General features: G+C 39.3%; 1 protein-coding gene across 1 annotated transcript in view; it reads left to right on the top strand.

Annotated features, from left to right (window-relative positions):
* The first annotated feature begins 750 nt into the window (after window positions 1–750).
* The window catches only part of PLPPR1 (phospholipid phosphatase related 1), a 116,116-nt gene continuing 90,066 nt past the window's right edge, over window positions 751–26,800 (top strand). The window contains exon 1 of the mRNA XM_039222887.1: window positions 751–839. Coding sequence (XP_039078818.1) covers window positions 777–839 — 63 coding nt within the window. The 5' untranslated portion in view covers window positions 751–776. The remainder of the gene's footprint in view (window positions 840–26,800) is intronic.

Here is a 26,800-nt window from a genome sequence, read left to right as displayed (position 1 = left end):
TCTAAAACCTCTATGTGGTTGTTTGGCTAATTTTGATTCTTCTTAAACAAATCTAATACAGGAATATTTTTGGTTCAAAGTCAGATATTCTAACAAATACTTAAAATAATCTGCAGTTGCCTAGATACTCCATTTTTGTAAACTGAGAGATTTTATTATGGTGTTTTTGTGTTCGGGACACACATACAGGGCTAAGGGAGCTCAGTGAGAGGGATCAGTGATGTATTAATCCAAAATATTAACAATCAAGGGAGCAAGGGCAAAGAGAGGTCAGGGTAAGAAGTCAGGGATGAGTGCCTCAGTACTCTCTTAGCTTCAAAGGCAGAGGCAAGGGCAGAAACAAAACTTGCAAACAGGGAGAATCAGGCCCAGAGAGAGGAGATTCCATGCAGTATGGACAACAACAAATGTTTTGTAGCAAAAACTGCCTTTCATGGCATGAGGGCAATCTACTCAGGTAAAGCACTGTGCAGGGCTAGGCAATTAGAATTTGATTCACTGTACCTTTGTGCACAGGGGCTCACTATCTGTGATTTAGACTCTAAGACTGTTCGTGGCTAGTTCATCTTCCCTGAAATGATGATTAGTCTGACTTGATTGTATTATGGATCACTATTTGCATTGTTGGTACACAGCTTGTTTATCTAGAGGGTAGCTGATATTTTCACGTAAATCCCTAAGTGACTGCTAACCATGTCGTTCTTATACAATGCTACCTGTTTCTATTTCAGCCTGGACAGTTTTAGACGGCGCAGCCTTGCTACATGGTATAAGAGATGGCTGTAGGAAACAACACTCAGCGAAGTTATTCCATCATCCCGTGTTTTATATTTGTTGAGGTATGTGTATGTTTTGTTTTTGTGGACAAATCGGAATAATAGTACTTTTTATGCTGAGAACTTCGATTACTTTGTAAAATTATTTAATCTTCTCATTGACAAATTTTGGTAGCACAAATATTGGTAAAGAATAAATTATGCAAAGCGTTCCTTGAATTTGAAACCATACAATGAGAAGATTCTTCTGTGGGATAGAAAATAATTTATTGTATTTCTTTATTTTATTAATTTATTGTATTCCTTTTACTTTCCGTGGTGACTTGAATGTATGAATTATGAATGCAGAATTTTAAGTAGATAGTTTTTTTAAAAAATAAATATCGTATATAAGTGAAGAATCACAGATTCTGCTCTTAAAACTAATATTACCCTATATGTTAACTAACTAAAACTTCAGTTAAAAAAATAAATATCCTATTTCAGGAGTCAACAAACCAGGTTGTTTACAGATGATGTTGGTTGACAGACTTTTGCCTTACAGCCCAAATAAAGAAAAAATCTTAGAAATAACTTTCCACTGGGCATTTTATTTTTTTAGTAGGGTATTGAGAGCTTGTGTAATGTGCAGTTTCTTTTGGTTATGAATGATTTCGTTGAGTTGCTCTAAGCTTGTCCCAACAAACGCTTCTCCAGCATCTTCTTGGTTAAACTCCTTACACTCCTTCCCACTGTACTCACTGTCTATAATGTTTGCTATAGAGGAGGCAAAGACCTGGAAATTTGTAATCATATGATGCAAAAAGGAAAAAGCTAGGTACTCCAGGTTATCTCAAAATAAGATGTCGATTTTCCGAAGATGTTATTTCTGCCTTCTCAAAGACATAGGGCATCTAATGGGTCGTTTTTCATCCTAAAGATTGGATTTAAAATATGACCATGTAAAAAGCTGAAAAGTAAGTGTCCTGAGATTCCTTTCTGGGCAACTGCCTGGATAGTCTTTACATCCCAAGGCCCAGCCGTAGCATATTCTTATATTATGGGATCATTTTGGCTGAGTGTGGGAGGAACACACATGTTCTACCATTTAACAACCCATGTGAAAACAGACAACACTTGAGTTAAACCACTACTTATATTAGCAAAAATGTACTTTCAACAACATATGTTGTTTAAACATCTTCTTGCATCAGTGAAACAAGTATTTTTATCTTCTACCTCTTGAAATAACTTTAGCTGTCTATATAGTCTATTTAATTTTGAGCATTCTGATTTGGGGCCAAATAAACGTGTTTGGCTGATCCTTGAGTTTCACCTTACAGACATCCCTTGGTAGTTTAGATGAACAAATATTATTTGATTTATTTTCAAATAATGATATTTGTGATATTTGTGAACCTGTTTGTATTGCAGAATTAGGTGGAGATATGGGACAGAGGTGTTAACTATAGTCAGAAAACCTACAGACTCACACTATGCTGAATCTCTGAAAGGCTAAACAAAGAAATTCTCTCTCAACATAAACACATATTCTTAATACTCTTCCTTTACCTTTCTTTAGAAGGCCCAGAATAACTCTACTCAGACAATAACTATACCTTATGCATATTGTGGGTTCTAGTTACTATTGTCCATATTGAAATTGTAATGAAGGAAAGAGTCCTTTCTCATGCTGCTCATGGGGAAAGGGTCGAAGGCTATAGCTCTATGTCTGTCTTTCAGTGTTAAAATCCTTTCTCCTTTGTTGTAAGAAAAATAAATTTGTAAAGTAAGCTGGGATAAATCATAGAATAAGTCATCTGATATTATCTTTATCTTCCTGGTAGCAATTTTACTTTAAATTTTCTTAAAAATCAAACAGGATCTAAACCTCCAAGTAAGAGGTTTGATTTATTGCTGGAAGGTATATCTCTGAAGATTTTTGGCCTTCTGATGTATGAACAATGAGCTGACTGGGAGAGCAAGCAGCAAAAGATATAAATCAGTCTTCCTCTGCCTTAACCTGGTACAAACATAAATATAAGTCTAGAGGTCTGAGAAATGAAAGACAGCTTATTCTTTTTCTTGTTATATTGTCTTTATTTTGCACAGAAATATAAGGTACATCAAGTGTACGATTCAGTGATTCAGTACATACGCACAACACCCGCTGCTCATCACAAGTGCACTTGCTAATAGTATGCTATGTTAACTCTCTGGAATGTAAGTAAAAACTTAAAAAAAAAAAAAAAAAGATCCATCAGTGACTTCTCTGAGAAATAGGCAGGAAAGAGAAAAAGAAGAAGTGAAGTAAAATAAAGTAGAATTTGAGAGGGAAGAAGTATGTCTCCAAGTGGTTGTCCTGATTCTCCTATTTTATCTGTCAAATACCTATTCTCATATGGACCCCAATGTTCACTGCAACATTATTTACAGTAGCCATGATAGGGTATCAACCTAACTGTCCATCCATGGATGAAAAGATAAAGAAATTGAGGAGTGGACACATAATGGAGTATTATTTGGCATAAAAAGGAATGAAGTATTGCAAAATACAACAATATGGATGAACCTTAAGGGCATTATGCTAAGTGAAATAAGTCAGTCAGAGAAGACAAATACTGTATGCTCTCCCTTATATGTGGAATTAAAGAAAATATCACCAAGTTCATAGATATAAAAAACAGATTAGTAGTTGTTGATGGCGGGGAGGGAACAGAGAAATAGTTAAAATTAAAAAAAGGTAAAAAAAAATTTTAATGAAGAAAAAAAAATTTTAAATATTTCTTCTGAAATTGGGCAAGAAAATTTTGAGTAAGACCCAGTTGGGGGTGGAGCTGGGGTATAAAATGATAAAACACTTACCATTTACCTACATTATGCCCAGGCTATCAGAAAACTTGGTCAAATATAACTTGATTAAAATGTCAATTTGATGAATATCTTTTCACTATTCTTAATTATGAAATAATTCAAACAGAGAAAATATTCCATATGTGCTTCAAATATTCCTCAAGGAAAAAAATACATTTTTTTCAAGGAAAATAAAATATTACAAGTATGGCTGAAGTCCTTCTGTCCTGGACCTAGAAGTAACTGTATCTGTGAGGTTGGAGGCTTTATTCCCTTGTCTGATTCTCATTCATATTTTCATATTTTTCCTAAATGTCTACATATTCATAAGTAATATCTTAGGGAGATTTCACATAAATGATGCCATATTGAACTTTCCTTTTGCAACTTGCCTTTTCATTCAGCATTATGTTTCCAAAATTTATCCAGATTGGCAATCCATTTCTTTTAAATTGTGGCATTTTATCTCATTGCCTGAATACGCCCACTGAGGCACAGTTTGGTTGATTCCTTTTTGTTTTCTTAACGCTTATTTTACTCTTACAACTTTCTTTTGCAGAAAACATTCTTACTTCTGTCTCCATGCCCATGTGTCCGAAAGCTTCCCTTGGCTGCACTCCTAGCAGTGGAACTGCCAGGGCATGATTACGTTTCCCCATGGTTTCTTCAGTATAAAAACAATAGTCAAATTTTTATCCCTTTCCTCGAGAAAACTTTGTTAAACTCTAGAGTGTGTTTGTACATGTCTTAGATTTTTTTTTTCAATTATATCATCTGCAGTTAGTAGCAGATTTGTTTCTTTTCTAATTTTTACAACTTTTTCTTATCTTTTTGCTTTGCCTAAGGCCCCCGGTGCAGTGTTGGATAGAGACAGAGGTAGCAGACATCCAGGCCTCATTACTGACTTTAAAGGGAATACTTCAGGCGTTCCAGCACGAATTTATAAACGTGGGCTTTTGTTTCTTTTTCTTTTTCCCCCTGTTTTCTGCCTTCTAGATTAGATTACTTCATTTAATCCCCCTTTCTGTTGTAAATTACAGATTCTATTTCTATTCTTTCAAACCTTACTTTTCAATGTTAAACATTTAAACTTAACAAACAATAAGCTTAACCCGTAGCTCTTTGCTTCTCGTAAACAATGATGTTCTTAAGTCATTTTAAGGTCTCGAGAGTCCTCCTTGATTTTTGTATCTGCTTTAAATTTTTTCATGAATTTTTTAGTTGTGGCTTCTTTGAATTTACCTGCATAATCATTTTCTTTGCTCATCCTTCCTCCCTTTATTCCTCTCCTTCTGTCAGGGCTTAATTTCCTTGTGAAACTGAGTGTTTAGTAGTACTTTCAGCATGAACTGGTGAGTTGTAAACAGTTGTAATATTTATCTGACATTGTCTTTTTATTACAATTAATCTGGAAGGGCAATCTAGCTTCATACTGAATTCTGGAATGAATGGTTTCTTACACCTTCCAGAGTGTGAAACCATTTCCCTCTCCTGCACCCTGCACCCCACCTTATTGTTGTTGTGAGGACTCTTCTCTTATTACTGTTCTTTTTTTAAAAAATTTTTTTAATGTTTATTTTTGAGAGAGAGAGAAAGACAGAGCATGAGAGAGAGGGACACACACACACACACATACAGAATCTTAAGCTGGCTCCAGGCTCTGAACTGTCAGCACAGAGCCAGATGTGGGGCTTGAACTCATGAACCATGAGATCATTACCTGAGTCGAAGTCAGACTTGTAATAGACTGAGCCACTCAGGCGCCCCACTTATTACTGTTCTTGATAGGTAATCCACATTTTCTCTCCAGTGGCTTCGCCATTTTTCTCTTCTCTTTGGTGGTCTATAATTTCATATAACAATGTTTAGGTGTAAGTGTTATACTGGCTAGAACTTATTTTATATCTTGAGTATGAAAAGTCACGTTTGTACCAATTCTGTAAAAGTCTCAGGCATCATATCTTCAAATACTCTTTCCATTCTCTCTATTCTTTCTCCATATGATATGTTGGATCTTCTGTCTTTCTGTATTCCATGTCTCTTAACCCATCTTGTTTTTTAATTTCTGGGCATTCTGTGTGCAAAAATCTTCTTGTTTGTATGGCATCCCCATGCTTACAGTTTTTATTTCTTTTATATTCTTTCAGCTTATTCTGTTTTCTGAAATTATTGGTATTCTAACCCTCCTGTATGTTGTATCTGCCATCTCTAGTTCGCGGTGGATTGTTTCCTTATTTTTGTAATTTTTTAGCTCATTTTTTAGCAGAGCCTGCTTCTGTAGGATTCGTGTGGGCCTTTGATTTTAAGAGTCTTTGAAGGGATTTTGCATACATGTTTCTCTTGGGCTTAGGCTTCTATATTTAGAACCCAAACATGACAATCCCCAGGTATAATTAGATCAAAGCTCACCTTCCTTGTAGTCTTCCTATGACAGTAGGTGGATTTAGACAAAACATTCTTTCTCTGAGTGAAAAGCAAGGTTCAGGAAGCCTGGCTTTTACACAGGAGTCTCCATGGACACTCAGGTCCTCACACCTGGTCCTCATGGACATTAAGCCCCAAATCTTGTTATGGAGTTAGACCTGAACCCCTTTCTCTACTCCCATCAGGGTCTACTGTATCATCAGTTTATTGGGTTACCACTCTTATTTTCAGTACCCTTTTTGATTCAGTTTATCTATAAATGATAAAAATAAAAAAGACAAGCCATTGTTTGTAGATGTTTGCAGTGGAATGTTTTCAGGCCATCTTTGCTCTGTGAATACATTCATGTATCAAATGCTTATCTATTCAGTACCTATTCCCCCCCCCCCGAGTCATTATGTGTTTTGCCCTTTTTGCATACTTTACTTGCTAACCTGGCTTCTGTAACTTGAATCTCATCAGGTTTTTCTCAGAGCCAGGATTATTGGGCCATGCTTGAAATGTGTGGGAAGGATGGAGGGTGGAAATGAGCCAAATAGTGCCCACAGTGGAGCACTGATGTGCATTTTCTTGGTTCATTTTACCTAGCGAGCATAGCATTTTGACTGGGAGATGTTTTACTTGTGGCATTCGGTGATGTGAGTATATACAAGCCAGCATCTAAAAATTCAAAAGTGAGGACAAAGTAGAAACCTGCCTGGGACCCCACCCCCCAGAAGGCTGAACTGGTGGTAGAGAAGTTGTCTGGCAAAGGGGCACATGGCACAGAAGGTCTCATAGTGATAACAAGTCAGGAGGGCGCTGTTCCCAGTAACCTTTGGATGCTACCAAAATGAGAAATTAAGATGTCACTGAAGAGAGAACAAAGTTTGTAGATGAAGAGAGTACATATGGAAGGTAGTGGGCTGAAAAGGAGGGGATCAACAGTGGAAAGACAGCAGAGGGGACTGAGAAGTCTGATCTGTAATTGGCAACACAGGTGCTTCCAGAAATCAGGCCCTTAAATGTTAAGTATTCAGAAAAATGTCTTTTTTGGACATCTCCCACATCAGCTAATCCTGAGTGTACTTGCCATGCTGGCCAGAGCCTCTTCAATGGAAAGCATTTGAAAAATGAATAGTGATTTTTTTTTAATTTTTATTTATTTTGAGAGAGAGAGAGAGAGAGAGAGAGCAAGTGGGGGAGGTGCAGAGAGAGAGGGAGACATGCAATCCAAAACAGGCTCCAAACTCTGAGCCATCAGCACAGAGCCCGGTGCAGCCCAATGAACTTATGAGCTGTGAGATCATGACCTGAGCCAAATTTGGACACTCACCTGACTGAGCCACCCAGGCATCCCAAGCGAATAGTGGTTTTTAAGGGCTAGAATATAAACTTTTCTATCACTAATAAGAGTGAAATCCAGAATCACTAAAATTTCAAGATGGTCCATGACAACATTTCTAACCAATGGCTTTCAGCTCTTCCCGGATCTGGTTCTACTTGAGCAAGTGAAAAACAGCAAATGCTGAACTAGACAAAAGCTGAAGAAAGTGGCAGCAGGAGGAATAGAAAATTAACAGCTTTTAAGTGAACAAGAGGACATCCTCGTTCTTACTCCTTAAAATCAATTATATTAGTTTTTGATGAGGATAAAGGTTCTTACAATAACCTGACTAAAAAGTAAAAAGAATGATCAAAATAATCAAATATCGTCTTTCTGTGTTTTCCATCCTCAGTCCTTTTTTCTTTCTCGCCCTCCTCCTTCCCTGCTCCCTCCTCTCCCTTGAATCTCCACATACTTCTGATCCCCTCTCCTGTCTTTCTGCTTTCCTTCTCTCCTTTTCTCTCTCCTTTCAGCAACACCTCTCACACTTGAAGATCAACAAGAGGTGGGTTTCCCTGAGGGAAAACACACTCAAAGTAAAGTGGAATTTTTTCCCTAAAAATAAGAACATGCATTAAGATGCCTTCTACCCGCCCAAATCATTACCAGTGTATTTTCTCAAAATACAGAGATGTTTTGGAGCTGAGATGCCCCTTTTGACAAATCTTCCCAGACACCAGTGGATTCTTCTCAAGACCGTGTCATTGCATTCTCTGTAAAGTCATGAATAACTCAGTCAAGTCTCTTTCAAATATATTCATGCTAACAGCAAAACTCTAAATGGAGCTTAGCTTCCTTGGCAGATAATATTAAGTACCAGGAGTTTGGACATAATGAACGCAATTGTTACTTGTTATGTACAGCTGTGACAGTTTTATCATTTTGATGGTTACTTATACTTGCAATTTTTATTGCCTGTTTTTGACAACTCATTTTTCTCGGCTGGAACCTACCAGGTGATTTTTATAAATGCCAGCCTGAAGACAAATAATCTCATGAAGTTCTGCAAGAACTTGATGATTCTCAGTGTCTTTCTTCTCTGGGGCCAGAAGGCATTGCACATTATTGTTTGGGGACAATGACATTTCTAGGCATCAGTCAGTTTGTGGGCCTCCAATGTGAAAAGAAGGAGTCTTGGCCTTGCTGTCTGCTCTTCCCTTGCAGAGAGGAAACCTGTTAAGGTTTAACAGATCTGACCACCTTGTTCCTGACCCTCAGATTGCAATTCTCTTAGATCTTTGTATTTATGTCACCTGGAGAACTTGCCAAGGAGAAAGCGTCAGAATCTCATCCTCATGTATAGTGGGGTAAAAGAGAAAATAAGCTGATATGAAAAGCATAAGGTTTGAATCTTAGCTCTGCTAGCCACAGCTGCTATAAACTTGGATAACTTCTTTGAACCTCAGTTGCCTCATCTGTGAAATGGAAAAAAACAGAAACAAATAACAAAAATAAAACTTCCTCTTGGGCACTTTTGAGAAATAAATGAGGGTAAGGCACCTAACAGTACTTGCCAAATAGTATGTGGTTAATCAATGTTAACATAAAAATAATTAAAGTAACAGCTTCTACCCAGTAGAAAACAGATAGAAAACCAACAAAGATGGAAAGTAAAACTAACTACACAGACATTTCAACATAGACACCAAAACCTTGACCCTTAGAGAGTTTAATATAACAGTTTAACCCCTGGATATGCCACATTGCTGGGCTTAAGGGGATAATGTTTTTAGACTATATATGAAGATGTTATTGGAAAAGGTTTAAAACAAAGCGATGAAAACTCTATCAGTTTTTTAAATTGCAATTACACATGCAAACTATAAAGTACTTTCCTATGCCTTTTCCTACTTAATCGTCATTTTGACTCATGTTTTCAGTATGGAACAAAAGGACAATGCCAACATTTAGGTATCTGTTACTTTTTTATGTTTATTTATTTTTTGAGAGGGTGGGGGAAGAGCACAAGCCAGGGAGGGGCAGAGAGAGAGGAAGAGAGAGAGTCCCAAGCAGACTCCATCTTGCCAGCACAGAGCCCAGCGTGGGGCTGAATCCCACAGACTGTGAGATCATGACCCGAGCCGAAATCAAGAGTCAACTGAGCCCCCCAGACACCCCTAGGTATCTGTTATTTGTCACAGTATCAAGACACCAGTGTTGATTTTTAAAATGAGACACGGTTGCCATCACCCTTTATCCTTGTCCTCAGGTGCTCTTCCAACTGAGAGAGGGCTCCTTTGTTCTTCAGCTCTGAGTCTGTTCAAAACATCCGTTCTGAGATCAAGGGCCCAGTTAAAATAAACTGCCATCTAGAGAAGAGAGGTCAAGACTAAGAGACTCCATCTGAGAGAAGAGGAAATACGGTTCTGGGGGATAGCAGATGATTGGGCTCCAAGGGAAGGACTAGGAGTCGGGCCTGGGACCTTCCCAAGTCTCCCACCTTCTGAAATCACTCCCACCGCACCCTCCTCTTGCTTCCCTTACTGGTTCTACTCCTTCACCTGCCTGCCCTTTCAATGCCCAATTCGACTCTGAGAGAAAACACAAATCTCTCATAAGTGGAAGAAAAGATGTGCAATCTCACTGGTAATCTAAATCTAAACATGGTAATGCTAACATGGATGGAACTTGAGGGTGTTATGCTGAGCGAAATAAGTCAGGCAGAGAAGGACAGCTACCATATGTTTGCACGTATAGGAGGATTAGGAGGAACTTAATGGAGGACCGTGGGGGCAAAGGGGGGAAATAGGAGGGGAGAGGGAGGGAGGCAAACCATGAGAGACTCTTGAATGTTGAGAACAAACTGAGGGCTGATGGGTATGGGGGGGAGGGGAAGGGGGGAGATGGGCATGGAGGAGGGCATGTGTGGGGATGAGCACTGGGTGTTATATGGAAACCAACTTGATAATAGACTATTTATAAAAATAAATAAATAAAATAATAAATAAATAAAAATGGTAATGCTAGTAACTATAAAATACCATGGAAGGATTTTGAATAGGGCAGAGATCTGGCCAGAATCTCTTTGCTCTTCCCAGCATTCTGAAGAAATACATAGCTCTCTGCATATATCTCAAGGTATAAGTTATACAGATTTCACAGTTTTTAAAATCTGAAAATACTGGTATTATACCAATAAATACATCATACTTGACATTTGCATGGTGTTCTATTATAGAACTGGTGTACTGAAAAATATCAGTAGGATAACACTGACCCCATGCAATAGGAATATGTCTTCACATTTTAATTTCAAATGAAGAAACTGAGATGCAGAGAGGTTAATTTTTTTGCTCAAGGCCACACAGCCAATAGGTGTTAAAGTTGGGTTTTTAACTTAACAGAAATTTAAACCTTATGTTCCTTCCACTACATATATGTAGGCATAATGATTGGTTTCATATTGAAGAAGTGAACTTTCTGTAGTGGAGAGCTAACATAGGGTAAGGCAATTCTTTCTGATAAGTTCAGAGACCAGAATTTCAAATATGTAGAAATGTTGAAATGTGAATTTCCCTTTCTATAACCTGCCATTCTTTAAGAGCTTGAAGAGTATTATAGATGGTCCCTGATTTACAATGGTTTGACTTAGATCAAAATGCGAGATGATCTTATCTCATAGCATATAAAAATATAATTTATAGGAATGCTCACTTAGAGGAGGAAGAAGTATAAAATGGCAGTCTGTGGGGAGAGCAGCTTGGCACTGTGTACCAAATCTTTAAGATATTTGTATTCCCCTGGGGACCCCAAAAGCACACTCAATCTACACTCGAGAAATAATCATGGATATGACAGATTTTGCTACAAGACGATTTATCATTAAATCGTTAATGATGAAAAAGAAAAGCCCCTAATATTAAACTACAGGGGGGGGGGTGTAAAATTCTTGTGCATTCAAAAAAGTATAATACTATGCATCCACAAATATGATATTGTAGAAAAGTATTTGATCCCATGATGAAATATTTAAATTAAATAAGGAGATGGGTGAGAGGGAATGAGTTCAAAAGAGTATATAATCTGAGTGTACCTGGACTTTACCAGACTGTGAGTTTAGACCACAGTGACATTATCTGTAAGAACCAAAATCTTACTGTCTGGTGCTCACACCTGTTCACAGCGGACTCCAGCAGCCCCAGTCTTCCTGGTTAAGCCTGGGATTACCACCCATGCTCAGGAAGCAGTGTTTTGGCTCTTTACCCAGAGAACTGAGAATTTACATCCACTCTAGCCAGTGCACATCCATTTCCTCAAGTAAGGAAGGCACATAAAAGTGCCTCACCCTGCCATTGTTAACACTTGCCACTGGGGATGCGACTATCTGAACCACTGTTATGTTCTCTCCGCAGAGGTTGGTGGGAAGTAGCCCTGCTCTCAAACTCAGCATCTCACTTCACCACCTGAGCATTAGTGGGGTGCTGCTGGGTCTTAGGGGTCTGCCTACAGCTCTTCTGTTCACAAGACTCAGACATGAATCCATGGACTTATGGAAGGACCAATCCCTAAGGCAGACACACTTGTCTCCTGTACCCTAATTTCCCCCCCGCCATTTTCTCCGTGCAGATTAATTCATTGAAAATGTTTTGGGGGGACCATCAGCTTTACCAATTTCTCAGACATGCCAAGCTGTGTTAGGGTCATGGCAATAGACATTGCAGCTTCCAAGCCAGATAATCTCTCCACTCAAATTCTGCAGTTCATATGTAAAACCCAATGCCTTTTTAGAACTATGTGTATGTGCCTCTACAACTATATGTCTAGAAAAAAAAAGTATGCATAAAAATCAGTGTTTATCTCTAGGAGTTGGAATTAAGTGTATATTTTTTGCATAGAGCCTACTATTTCATCAGAAAAAATTAGGGGCACCTGGATGGCTCAGTCAAACGTCTGATTTCAGATCAGGTCATGATCTCACAGATTGTGGGTTCGAGCCCCGAATCAGACTCTCTGCTGTCAGTGCAAAGCCTGCCTCAGATCCTCTGTCTCCTCTCTGCCCCTCCCTGTCTCATGTTCTCTCCCTCTCAACACTAAAAACACTAAAAAAAATTTTTTAAGAAAAAATTAAATAACTGATTTTTAAAATTGCACTAAGTTATTGATGTGTGTAGTATAATGTACACAGTTCTTTTTACAAAGCAGTAGAAACTGGTCACTACTCTTTCTGCAATTTGAAAGCTCATTATATTCACAAAATGTCCAATGTCTCACGTCATTTCTCAGAGGGGAATTAATTGAAACAATAGTGAAAGTTGCTCTTTCTAACACTTGATTATTTTTATAACATACACTACATGGTTGTCACCAACACCAAGCCTTAGGGGGCATTTCTATAAATAATTATAATCATGCTTTAATTGTTGGTCTTGTTTAGGAAAAGATATTTGAGTGCTCTGAGTTTTCTTCTCTCTGGTTATAGGTTGATCTATTAAATTGTTCATTATATAACATAATGATTGTGCTTTCAGTTGTTTTTGGTTTTTTGTTGTTTTTTTTTTAGTTTATTTATTTTGAGAAAGAGAAAGCATGAGTTGGGTAAGGGCAGAGAGAAAGAAAATTGCAAGCAGGTTTCACAAGGTCAGCACAGAGCTTGATGCAGGGCTCAAACTTACAAAATGTGAGATCGTGACCTGAGCCAAAGCCAGACGCTTAACTGGCTGAGCCACCCGGGCACCCCCTTATTTTCAGTTTTAAAAGGGTCTTTCTACACTTTCTACACTTTCTACTTTCTAGACTTGTAGAACTGTCTTTTTCTACTCAACTGGCACCTCTGGCAGAGTATCCACCCATGATTCTCAGGATCTTTGGTGCATGTTATATCAGTGGAGTAAATATACGGCCCCTTCCCGCCCCCAGGCACCACCACCTAAACCGTCTCTCCACACAGTTAATGATAAAGGTATCAACTCTTCGTGCAAAGTGGGGATTTGATCACTAATGCAAATCTCTCCTTTCAGATAAGATAACAGATTCAGAGAGGTTAAGCAACTTGTCTGAGGAACAGCTCGCTGTTAACTGAGTTGGCAACCAAACCTGAAACCCTTGACCTTCTCATAATCAATAGCAAATTAAATTAGTTATTCACAGCCAAAGCAGAAGCTGTAAACACTTGGAAATCATTTATATACAAGAATAATTATATAACATATGGTCTGTCTTAATATACTTAATATGATGTGAGGAGCCTTCAAGCGTAGTAGAGCCAAAGCCTACAAAGATTCTTTAACTGTTCTGACTGGGAAGCAGTCAAGAAAATGTCCCAGAGGAAGTTACATGTAGTCTAATACCTAAAGACTAGTGAGATGCTACTCCAGTGTGGAAATAGCCTCTGGGAAGGAGTGCTCTGAGAAGGGACACCTTGGCATGGGCCAAGACCTAAGAAGATACCCCAAATTTGAAAAGCTGCAAGAATTTTATTAAGGCTAGACTTAGAGGAGAAGACAGGGAGTAGCGATGAGAGACTGGTGAGGCAGGCAGAGGCCAGATGGAGAGATACCTTGCAGGCCCCAGGAGGCAGTTTATCTTAAGGGTTTGGTGGAAACCAGAGCACTCTGGTAAGGATATTTTAAAATTACGCCTTACCTGGTGATATGAAATGGCAGCGACGTGTGATGTGACCCTGCTGCCAAGGAGAAGAGCCATGCGCTCAGGTTTTCACCATTTACAATAGACACCTTCTCTCCCCAGACTATCCTTCTTTTTTCTTTAAGTTTATTTATTGAGAGAGAGAGAGAAAGAGAGAGAGCGCGCGCGCGCGCGCATGAGCGGGGGGAGGGGCAAAGAGAAAGAGGGAAAGAAAGAGAATCCCGAGGCAGAGATAATATATATGAAGTAGAAAAACTTTATTCCAACCGAATTAGAGGATAAGACTTGAAGAATGGAGGGCTAAAAATTTTTTTTAATTAATTAATTTATTTTGAGAGAGACAGACAGACAGACAGACTCCCAAGCAGGCTCCTCACTATCAGCACAGGCCTGATGCAGGGCTTGAACTCATGAACCGTGAGATCATGGCCTGAGCCAAAACCAAGAGTCAGATGCTTAACTGACTATGCCACCCAGGAACCCCTAAACATTTTTAAAAGAGGTTTGATGTAGGAAATTTTATTAAATCTGCCCCATTAAAACTGAGCCAATTTAGGCAATTTTTTTCTCCATTGTCTGCTGTCATTTGTGTGTGGGTGTTCATCCTTCTATGAAATCTAATGTGTTCAACATCCTTCCCAAAGTATGCTAATCACTTGATATTAAATCCCACAGCTTTTCCTTGAGAAAAAAAATCTTCAGGTTTTCTGGAGATGAATATTAATTTTGTATCTACAACATGGAATTTGGATGGCTTAGGAATTAATTTTCTTTTGATAATAGACAAAAGAATGGTTAGCCAAAAAAGGGGAGGGGGGAGTTTTAAACATGCATTTTCCCAGGAACTACATTTTATTTGACGAAGAATTTTAACTGTCTATTACTAAAATCTAAGTTCCTCTCAGCTGACAGTTGTTCAAATGCATCTTTAGCATTTCCTGAGACGAAACATTTTGAAAATAAAATTTGGTGTCTTTCTTTTCAGCTGGGGAAAGTTTGGATTTAAGGGTTTGACAAAATAGCTGTATCACCTTCATCAAATTACTGAACATTTCCAGGTCTTAACTTTCTCATTTATTAAAGGGTAATAATAATAATAATGCCTGCTTCACCAGGTTGTTTTAAGGATGAAATAGAGATTTTTAAGGCAGCCTGACACATGGCAGGTGGATAACCCACCCATCAGCTCACACAACAACCCAGCCAGAAGCACACACTATGACAAAGCCAGCATTTTATCAGCTCAGGAATGCCCTTGAGGTTTCTTTTCATATACTCTTGTTTAACTTGCTCTGTTCTGTCACTGCTGTCCAGTAACTGTCTTGGGCTGAAGGAGCATTATTTATAGAATTCTGTGTAGCCGATGTCCATGACCCACCAACATTTGGCTGACTTTGGCACGGCCACTAGCTCCAGTGAAAATTCAAATGACTGGCTTGTCAACCTAATGACATACACAAAATTCAACTATTTGACTTGTTTGCTTTCCACAGAAATTAGTCTGTTTTGACAGAACCGAATGAAAACACAGATCGTTTTGACATTCTTTAAACGCAAGATGCAGGATGCCTGGGTGGCTCAGTCAGTTGAGTGTCTGGCGTTGGTTTAGGTCATGATCTCATGGTTCATGGGTTCGAGCCCCACATCAGGCTCTGAACTGACAGCTTAGAGCTAGGAGCCTGCTTCGAATTCTGTGTCTCCCCCTCTCTCCCTGCCCCTCCCCTGCTTGTGCTCTTTCACTCAAAAATAAATAAATAAACATGTTAAAAAAAAAACCACAGGATGCCAAATAGCCAATGAATCTTGTCCAGCCAGTTAAGGGGTTTATGTGGCTACCCTTGCCACTAAAAAACAGGCCGGATTGTATGAAATTTTTCCCTTTGGATTGGTCCTTCAAGCTTGCACAAATGAGCAAAGATGGGTTCTCTGACATAGATTTCCAAGTAAACTCAGAATCTTGGTTGTTTATTCAATGTGTGTAATGTTACTACTTAGGCTGTTGACTCCTTCCTGCTACAGAGAGTTTCATGCTGAGTTCTTAATGACAATTCCACTTTTCATTGTGCAAATGTTTTATTCCTGAACATATTTTTATTGTATATATTTCTAGTTCCCTACCAAAGTACCATCTTCTCTTGTCTTCCCTATGGGATTCTATATGTAGAAGTCTTATCTCTCTCTGGCCTAAACCTTTTGAAGGCTAGAATGATATCTTTTTTATCTTTATTTCTTAGTACCTACTATGGAAAAATGATTTGTACAGAATATATGCTGGTCTTCATTTGGATTCCTCCAGAAACAGACTCTAAAACTAAGACTTGAGTGCAAGTAGTTTGAAAGTACATGTTGAGAACAAGGGAATGGAAAAAGAATGAAGCTCATACAGGGTGCACTGAAGAGCAGGTGCCGTTGTGGAGACCCAGGGCTCAGTGCAATTGGAAGCTTCTGGAAGGTTGCCTGGAATATGCCACAGGGTTCCCCATAAGGAGTGAAGAAGTTGCAGTATTCATCCTGTGGTGAATATGCACCATTGCTTATGGTAACGATGGTAGCTGCATCATTGTTTGACGTTTACTCCAAGGGGCATTGATTCCTGGGCACTTTGACCTGCAGCCGGTGCATTCCCGCTCCTCACATAACCCTCAGGCAGAGAGTGACTTTACAAGAAAAACAGTGAGGACTAAAGGACTATGGGCAGGACACTGACCATCTCTGCTATAATGCTCAACAAACTCTTCTACGGAATTGGAAGGAATTTCCCAAGAGTTCTAAGAAATGTCAAATGACCTTGAACTGAAATCCTTGATTTTTGCTCATCTCCTGCAGATACAGATCTTCAACAGCATCAGCTTCGTCAGGACTGAGTGATTTGGGGACAGTGTCATTTCTAAAACCAGGAGCAGGAAAGTTTTCTTCTAACTTAGTCACACTATTGGTATGTCTTCCAGACCCAAACTATGTTACGGATGAGGCAATAAAAGTACTTTTTATGCTTTTTAAACCAAGCAATATGAGATCGCAGTAGAGACTTCGAGCAAAAAAGACTTCATGGTCCTTTGGAAACAGTGCTGGGCCAGAAGTCAGGGAGTTTAGGTTTTCTTCTTCCTTCTAGTGTGACTCTGTAGCCATCTAGCCTTGCAGAAATCCCTTTTAACCATCTAGGCCCCATTTTGCTGATCTGTAAAATGTACAGGTGTAACACTAAGGTTTCTTCCATCTTTGAGCAGGATTTGCCTCTGAAATAAGGCAATGGACTTGTATTTGTTACAGGAATCAAGTAGGGGTTAAGAGAAAAAATACAGACTTCCACATAAGTGCAAATATACATATGTATTTCAGTAACTTTTGTAGGTATCTATTCTATAGTTATTTTTACTCCAGAAATGAAGACACAAAATTTTGTGGCATTCAGAATATATCCTTTTACAAATGATTGTACTTTCCTGAAAGCACATGTTTTCTTCTCCCACTTACAAATGGGAATATATTTTCCATGTAGTATCAGAACAGGAAAAGGAATTTGATAAAGAAAATTATATCTTTTTTTTCTTGGGACCAGCATGATTTGGTGATCTATAGAGATGAATGTCAGTTGAAAATGTGTGAAAATAACCTAAGGTTGCTTCCCCATGTGATGCAAGTTTCTCTTAATTTCCCATGTGTCTTCATAAACTCAGCAGGTTTGTGCTAGTATAAAAAGATTCCCTATCTCTTAATATTAAAAAAATCAAACTTGCAGTGTTTTTTTCTTCTGGTTTAGCCTGAATGTTGGTCTCCTACCCTAATAAATATAAGGTTTTATCATTTGTTCCCAAGAGGTAGGATGTTGTGTTAAGGAGTAGTGGCAACTAGCTCAAACCCACTGGGGATTTGTGGGCTCACCTGCCCCAACCCCTATCTTTAAGGACTTTACATCCTTGAAGGAAAACCAGGTGCTTCAAGATAAGGCTAAAAATCATACTGTGATAGATATGTCAAAGAGAAGAAAGATTCACGTTCTAGTCTAGCACTACCCCTAATCATCCCTGGCTCTGATCTTCCCACTTGGGTGTGAAATGCCTAGGCTTGGCTGATACTCAGCTGAGGAAAGAGAGTATTATTAGCTCTGGTTTTGAGTTCAAGCTTATGGGCACTCAGTAGCTGCTGCCCCCAAGGACTGAGAAAGCATGGCCACAGCCAAAGCACTTCTGCCAGTGCGTTGCCACTGTGTGTACCTGTTCACCTCCCTAGGGACCAACCCCACTCCAGACTGGGTCTGTCGGACCCTGGAAGTATTAAGTGGGTTTCTGAGGCTCTCTGTCTTCTCTAAAGGTACCTTCATGTTCTTTTTAGGCTAATAGGAATGTCTGAGATCCCAGTAGACCTTTGAGTCAAATCCAACTTTGGAACTTTTTAACAACTGGGGACATGTAGGTAAGGAGCCTGTGCTCACCCCCAGTTCAGTCCAGTCTAGCCTGAATCATGAAGTGGGTAATGTTCAGTTTTATCAGGGTCTCTGAAATAGGTTCAGGTTCTATCTTTGGGGAGAAGGCCTGTGTGTGTGTGCGCACGCGCGCACAGGCGCAGACGCACATGCGTGTGCAGGGGTGGGGAAAAGTGTGGTAAACAGCTTTCTACAGTTTCTTATGGATTTTATTTTAATAATTACAGTGCCAGTTTTGTAACCTATAAAGTACTTATGTTGTCCGTAATTTTATTTCCCCATAGTATGTGTGTATACATATATGTGTATGTGTATACATGTATATTCATATTCCTGTATTTTTATTATTGTTTATTTTTGGTAATTATTTTCCTTACCTTCAAGGTCTTTGTTCAGGGGTTCTAAAACTTCTCACTAGCAGGGTTAGAAATGTAGATTCCTAGATCCTTGAAGATTAGGTGTGGAGAAAGCTAGTTAATTAGGAGTCTACGCTTCAAACAGTTACCCCCTGTGATTCTAAATGCAGTTGACAGGTGGATCTTATTTTGAGAAAAACTATTTTAGAGAAGCTCATCTGATAAATGTTTTGGAAAAACCTCTTCTAAAAAGAGGTCTTGTCGATGCCAGAAATGGAGTGTTTCTAAATAGAAGTAAATCACAGATAATTTTTTGTCATCTACAGGAAAATAGCCAATAGATATGAGATGCACACCTGAAGGTCATTGTTATTTGGGGCATTATGCATTTAAGCATTTTGTTTTGTATTTTCACCTATTTCTTTATGCTTAAATTCATGTTGACAGTTCCCTTTGGACATGAAAAATATAGCCACTTAAAATGTCTAAAATATCATGGACTGGCCTTTGACCTTAGAAATGTTCAATCAGATATTTTACTTAACTAGCATTTATTAAATACATATTTATTGACATTTTTCTTTGTACTGGGCCCTCTGCCTGCACTGAAGTGATTCACATGTGAACTCTGCCCTAAATGTTACCTGAATGTCCTCTACTTCTGTGCTTGTGTGAAATACACAGGCTCAGACAAAAAGAAGTTTTGCTTAAACAAAGAGGTGCTGTTTGCTTAGTTTTACTGAGTTTAAAAATCATAAAATTTATTATAATTGTGAGCAAGACCTAGGGAGATGTTCTGTTGCCTCATAGAGAATCTCAACTGATGACTGGAAGTGGGTAAGATAGACTTGGGGGTAGGAGGAGTGTGCCCACAAAGTACACCAACATGTTTCCCCAGCGATTCTGGAAAACGTGAGCATTAAGGTCACAGTGACTAAAGACATATAGGAGCTAGGCTATTTCTCAAATGTGGTAAGGTGAGAAAAGGTGTAAAAACTACTGATTTATAATGATTATCTGGAGGCCTTTTTAACTTCGTCTTTTGTCAATACAACAATGAGGGTCTGTAAATGTCTGAATACATACTCTGGAAAGAAAGGTAGTGGACCAGACTTGGCTGTACATCAAACACACACACATATGCACACACACATACACACACACACAGACACAACCCGTGATTTCAAGGCCCACACCCTTAGCCTTCTGATTAACTTTCTACAGATTCACTTTGAGTACAATCCTTATCCAGTGATTCTTGAAGAAGGATATCTGGGGCTGTTTAGTCAAGTAGCTGCTGCTTTGACATGTTAACCGAGACTCCATTTGCTCCCTTCTGCAGCCTGAGCTTTCTCCCAGGGTCTGTGCTCTCTGCTCAAGTACTATTTTTGCTTAGTACTTTTGTGATGCAAGCAGCTTGTCCATGGTTCTCTTACTCTATAGCAAAGGGTTGAAAGTGGGGACAAGAAAAAGATAAGTGTAAACTTGGGCTCATTGCCAGCAGATTATCTTCTTGGAAGGGACTGAATAAGGGGGCTCCTGGGAGGCTCAGTCAGTTAAGCACCTGACTCAATATCAGCTCAGGTTGTAATCTCTACAATTGTGAGAACGAGCCCTACATTGGGCTCCATGCCAAATGTGGAGCCAACTTGGGATTCTCTCTCTCCCTTTCTGTCTGCCCCTCCCCCAAATAAATAAATAAATAAAGTTAAATAAAATAATAAAGGGATTGAATATGAACACTGATTCCACTCCCATCTATGACACCCAGGTTTTCCTGATAAACTGTCACATCACATATATAGCTGTGTATGGGCTAATTATATTTCCCCTGTGACTACCACTAATAGCTGGAGTTACCCTTCCCTCTAAGAACTCAACGCTGCTACAGGAACTCACCAGGGAAGAAGAGGGTCCCAGCATCACTAGGTCTATAGGAACTTGGGGTTTGACATCCCCAGTAAAGGCATAAAGTGGACCACCATAGCAACCCCTCATTGCCTACCCAGAACTTAGAGTGAACATAGCCCCTCCCCATTGGAATCCCTTCAAAAGGGATATCACCTACCTCCTTCTACCTAGGTCAGGAGTATGGATAGGCAATAAATGCATGTGTGCTAAGAGATTTTTCCTCTGTATTATTTGATTTATCTCAATTATTTGCAAAATTATACTTTTTATAGTCTATAATTATCTTAAATTTTTGTTTGCTTTTTAAATTATGTCTCACTCAATTGACTGTACGCCCCATGTATAACAAATACAAAATAATAAATATTGGTTCAGTGAATGATTAACCCCTCAAGAAAAATCTAAATATCCAACCCTCTTCCCTTCTTGTCACTTGTTTCTCTTACAAGAAATGAAGAAGAATGGAACAGAGAGGAGCTAGAAGCAGTGGACCACACTGACCTGCAGGATTATTTCAAGGGCTGCCCTCTATCCTTTATCAGTACCTGAATTGAGATAATTGAAGAGAGCTATCCTCATACCCTCTAATTCTTTGATGCAGGTTTTTTTTGAGTGATGTGGTTTCTGCCAACTGTAGTGTGATAGTCTTCATACTCTGAACAGTTGGGCAGAGTGCTTTCTTTCTTGGAACCCATATTGCATTTTCAAAATGTTGTTCCAGGGGCCTGAGATGGAATGATGAGAGGTGAGGAGAAAGTGAAGGTGAGTGTGTGGGGAGGGGGAGGGTAGAACCTTATGCCAGCTTCAGCCTATGTGATATTAGGCCACTACCACTCACCACCTATGGCAATTCATCAGAAATGGACTGCATTTTAGCATATGAAGTAATCAAAGAATTCCTGAAGGAACCATGAACCATCTGCCTTATCCTTCAGGAATTAGAAGAAGATTTCTGAGCCTATGAGTTTGAAAACTGAAGGAGTACTCTTCAGAGGGGGAGGGGACAAAATATATATCCAGAAGTAAGCAGTGAGAGAACTAGAAAAACAGTGAGGACCAGGGAAGGACTTAGTAAACCCTAAGGAGAGGTCTCAGATGGAAGGCTAATGGCCCTGTTCTACCTACAAACGTATTTTATTTGGGTCACACACTATTTTAACAGTCAAGAAACTTCATGAAAATCCAAGTTCTGATACCTCTCAAAAAATTGGAAGATTTGTGTCACAGACTCTGAGTCTGGACTTCTCTCTTGTCCAGCAAGAGAGCAGATGCAGAATTGAATTGAGACAGGCTAATGTCTGGAAGGAAACAAGAGCCCGGAACAGGGGTTTCATCTCTGTATTTACTGAGCTCACAAGGTATTACCCATGTGGTGAACATGAAGAATACAAGATCTTATACACATGAACATGGAGAAAAAAATCAGACAGTAATCACTAACTTGTGTGTGTAAGAAGCAAAGGCTCCGGGGGTTGGGGGCAAATGGAGTTTGTGGTCAAGGTACATTGGTGCCAGATGGAAAGTAATTTCCTGCAGGTGATATAACAAGTTACTCGTGATTCTATTACAATATCTCACTAGCCAACCTCACCCTGTTTTCACCCTGTGGTAACAGCTTTCCTGCCTAAGCTTTTTTTTTTTTTTCTTTTTTAACCCATTTATATGAGTAGAACCTATATATTTCTCCACAGATCTAGTGATGCTGGAATTACATCCCATAATGCAGCAATCTCCTAGAGCTGGGAAACAGCTTCCTCTTTAAACAGAGCATGGAGTTTTTGGTTACCAAGCCCTAGGGCTACTTATTACCTTATGTTCTTCCAGTTTCACTCACTGATATTGGTCCCGGCTAGCTTCAAGATTCCAACTCTGGTCTATGGAATCGATTTAGGATTTTTAAAGGGCCAGCATGCACTGGATATTTCAGTGGCAGGATGGAAACGAATGGGCAGTCTTTGTCTGCCTGACTCTGCTGAAGAGAACCAAAGGCTCGGAGAAGGTGCGGTTGGTGCTTGGGCTTCCTTAGGAGGCATGTGTGTGCAGCATGCCCCTTGAGCCTGAGCATCTGGCAGTGGTTGAACATTTCTTGGTAGTGGTAGTACTAAGCTTTCTACCCCCTTGTGATGGTTTTCCCTGTCAGCGCGCGTTTCAACTTTGCATTTTAGTCAACCCTGTGCTGCTGTCTCAGTAAACACTAGTACCTCTTTTGGACATTACAGCTAGTCTTTCATTTTTGTACCTCAACCTTCATTTGTTCCAAGTGGCTAAGTGTCTCTCTACTGGAAAATTTGCTTAGTCTCAGTAAATGCGTGTCTGTTATTAGTTCAGATTAGTTTTGCCAAATCACTGAATATAATATCCTCGGGGCAGAATAAATTAATACATTTGTAAAGGTAATTCCATTAAGTATTTTTCCACAGCAGTCAGAAAAGGGATATTGAAAATTTCTAATGAATCCTTTGGAGTGGTTTTCTAAAAGACCCCCACAAATTCTAATTAGTTGTAAACTGTAATTTGGTACCTTTCACATTTAGATGATAGATCTCCCTGACCACTGCCACCCCCTTTAGCAGCTCCTGCTTTGGTGAAACTAAAAAAAAAAAAAAAAAAAAAAGGGAACATCCAAGTTGGGCATGCCATTATACCATTTAGTCTCTTTTTGCCTTCGTTTTCTCATTTATTGAGCACACCTATGAGAGCCTTGGGCCAGGGAAGAGGCCGCCCTCAGAGAGCTTAGAAACTAATAAAGAATTAGACTTGTGGTTCTCAAAGGTCAGGGTCCAGCCTATAGAGTCAGCATCACATTGAAACTTATTAGAAATGCAAATTTACAACTCCCACTCCAGATATAGTGAATCAGAAAATCTAGGGGGCAGGCCCTATAATCAGTGTTTAGCAAGCCCTCAGGTGATTCCGGTACATAAAAGTTTGAGAGCCCATATTCCGCATTCCATTTACAACTATATTGTGAGTTTCTTCACAAAGCTTCCTCTGAGGCTAAACAAATAAGCTAAGGCATGAGGTTCAAAGAGTCAGACATTTTTCCTCGGTGAGTTTTTTCCTATTTGGTAGGTATGTGTGCTTTGTGGGTGTTTCAGCACTGGTGTGTGATAGAAAGGACAAACCTTTAAGGTTATTATGGAGTGGAAGAAACATCTGCTCTTTGTCTCTCTCTCTTTTTAGGATTCTTTCTCAGTTTTCTTGGGCATGTTCAGCCCACCAGCAAGCACCTCCACAGCCCCAAAATCTGTGCTGTTTCCCTTTACACAATCTCCTTTCCATCATCTATTGATCAGAAAGATAAGAACAACCAGTTCACAATGAAGGACGTAGGTTTGGTCCAAATTATAAAGACACATAGGTAAAATCAGCAATATACTGTGAGCAGTTGACGGTGCAATTTTCTTGATTTCCACGTCAAATGAATGTAAAGGAATCTGACCACTCCAGATCTGTCCATTTTTCAGCTACTGAGATAGTCCCTCTAAGGAATTTCTACAAATGTAATTGTTTTACCAGTGAGAAGTTTTAAAAATAGCACATCAATTCTCTTCTGGTTCATGGCCTTGCTGATCTAATCATTTGCTCTGTCTTCAAGATTAACACTGATTCCTGCAGACAATTTGATTGTGCAGTGATTGTTAACCCAGGTATGAGGCCAGGAATAACAGAGCCTTAGATGTGAAGAACGAGTGGTACTTACTGGAAGTATATGGATTCGTTCCATAACCTCTGGAGTTTCCTTCAGATGCAGGATGATTTTTAGAATTAGACAACCAAATGTTATGTACATTTGCTCTGTCCTGATAATTGCTCTGAGCTGTGATCATTAGCTATGCTTTGCTAACACCATAAACAACGGTTAATGCTACAGTGACGTGTACAGTGGCATTCTGCACAGGCAGAAGTACCACTGGCTTGGGGGTAGAAGATATGAATTGTATGCACCTCACAGAAGTTCATAGAACCTGCCTGTGTGACTTCTTCAGAACGCTAAGGGGATCATCTGGGAAAAGATAAGGACATGTGTAGATCATGACACCAGCTGCTCCGAGGCCTATAGCTCCTTAATCTAGGGGGCACAGGAATTCCCTGGGCTTGATGGGGATTGTGTAGAAAATAAGCAATGGTTAGGAAGTCTATGCACCCCACCCCCTACTCTACTCTCTGAGCCCTTTGCAGGGGGTTAGACTTCTTTTCTCCTCTTGTTCTTTGTAATGGGTTTTAAGTATAAGAGGATTTATAGTCTTCCATCTGTTTTCCCCCAAATTAACCTGGTATCTTAGGATTATTATGAAATTTACACATTACTGTTGGTCATTGTTGTTTGTAAAAAATAGAAAGGCATTTAAAGCCTAGAATTTGGAAGAAGAATGCAATTTTCTTCTTTATCTTCTCAGTGGAAGTTCGGCATCCCTCCATTTTTTTATCTTAATTAAATTTAATTTTATACCCATGCTATAATTATAATTATGACTTTATGAGCCCCTGGTTAATTTCAGAATTCTGATGTTGCTGCTGAGAGTAATAATCAAAAAGATAGGACTGGAGATTTCACAAGGGGTCACCCACTCAGCCAGAAACGATCTTCATTAAAATAGAAGGAGAAAGCGGTCCCAGCTCCCAGGAGCTAGCACAGTCCCGTCAGCTAGGTCTTGGTGTTCTCCTGTTGACCACACACAATTTCACAGGACATCAACATCAGACAAGGCCATTCTGTGGCTATTATGGATCAAGACAAAAACAAGACCACTATGAAATCACATCTGAACATGCAAACCATGAACTTTGTCCAAGTCACTAAATCCCAAATATCCCCTCTCTCAGCTAATAGGAGGGACTGCTGTTTCTTTGCCAGTTACAGCTTCAGTCTCCCTCTGCTCTGCCCTGGCCTTAGAGAAGCTTTACTGAGACAATCATACTACCTCTGCTTTCTGAAAGTACCCACTCCAGAGAGAAGTCTGCTTCCTCGGAAACTCCTCAGATCACTCAGTCGAAGCCCCAGTCCTACAAGACCTTGCTCATACCCTTTTCCTGAGACACCCCACAGTTCCCCGTTGCTATGCATTCTCCCTCTCTGCAACAGGCAACAGACCCAGCGTGTTCGACTACAGGTGTGTTCCTGGCGGCCTCTGGCTAGAGACTATTCTGTGAGTGGATTGCTTATTTCGTGTACCCACTCCAGATAACAAATCTGAACTGTGCTAGTTATATGCCCCTCCTTAACCCTGGGCGTGGCTTGCTGATGCAGCACTTCTCTCTCTCTCTGACTTCAATTCCCCATGGGTTCATATGCTAAAAGATTTTAGTCTTTTGGACAGAAAGAGTCACCTTAGAATCTAAACTGAACATGTTTCTTAGGGTTCCCTAGAAAAACAAAACCAATAGGGAGGGATGGAGGGTAGATGGATAGGTGGATAGATAGATGAGGTAGATATTATTCTATTAAATATCTAATATTTATTGCATGCCAGGAACTGTGCTAAGAGCTTTACATAATTAACTTGTTTTAATCCTTGTGACAAACCTATGAGGTAGATATTATTACCCCCATTTTACAAATGAAAATACCAAACACAGAGAAGTCAATTAACTTACCCAAGATTACACAGCTAGGGTTCAAATTCAAGTCTAATTCTACATCCATTGCTCTTAGCTCTTACATTTTATGGCCTTTGAGATACCTCCTCTATTTCCTATAGTCCAAATGGTAGTAATTCAGAAGGCCAACTATACTCAGTAATATAGGTAAATCTAGGAAAGCATAATAATAGTTATTAAAATGTTTGTGTATTTTACTTTAGAATAAGTGTAATTACCAACCTCATTCTTCTCAGTTATAACAGTTAATGAGTACAGTGATTAAACTCTTAAGAGAGCCATCTGCTATCAGTATGTAATGATGGGTTTCAGGTTGTATGCACAGATATTGTCAAAAGTATATTCCTCTGAGTTATCAAGGATCATTCTAAAGTACAAACATATAGGAAACTGTCTTCTTTGAATACTAATGACCTATCTGTAACAGGAGGAATGAGAGATGTATGTAACATAAGGACTGAGTACAAGTGCATTGTGGTCTTGTCCGTTGTAATGCACATTTCCCCAGTAACTCTCTTTTTTAATG

The sequence above is a fragment of the Hyaena hyaena genome, unplaced genomic scaffold (genome assembly GCF_003009895.1).
Source record: "Hyaena hyaena isolate Hyena2069 unplaced genomic scaffold, ASM300989v1 scaffold_1209, whole genome shotgun sequence".
Taxonomy (NCBI): Eukaryota; Metazoa; Chordata; class Mammalia; order Carnivora; family Hyaenidae; genus Hyaena; species Hyaena hyaena.
The sequence above is the reverse complement of the archived record's forward strand: the minus strand, read 5'-3'. Positions and strand labels throughout refer to the sequence as shown.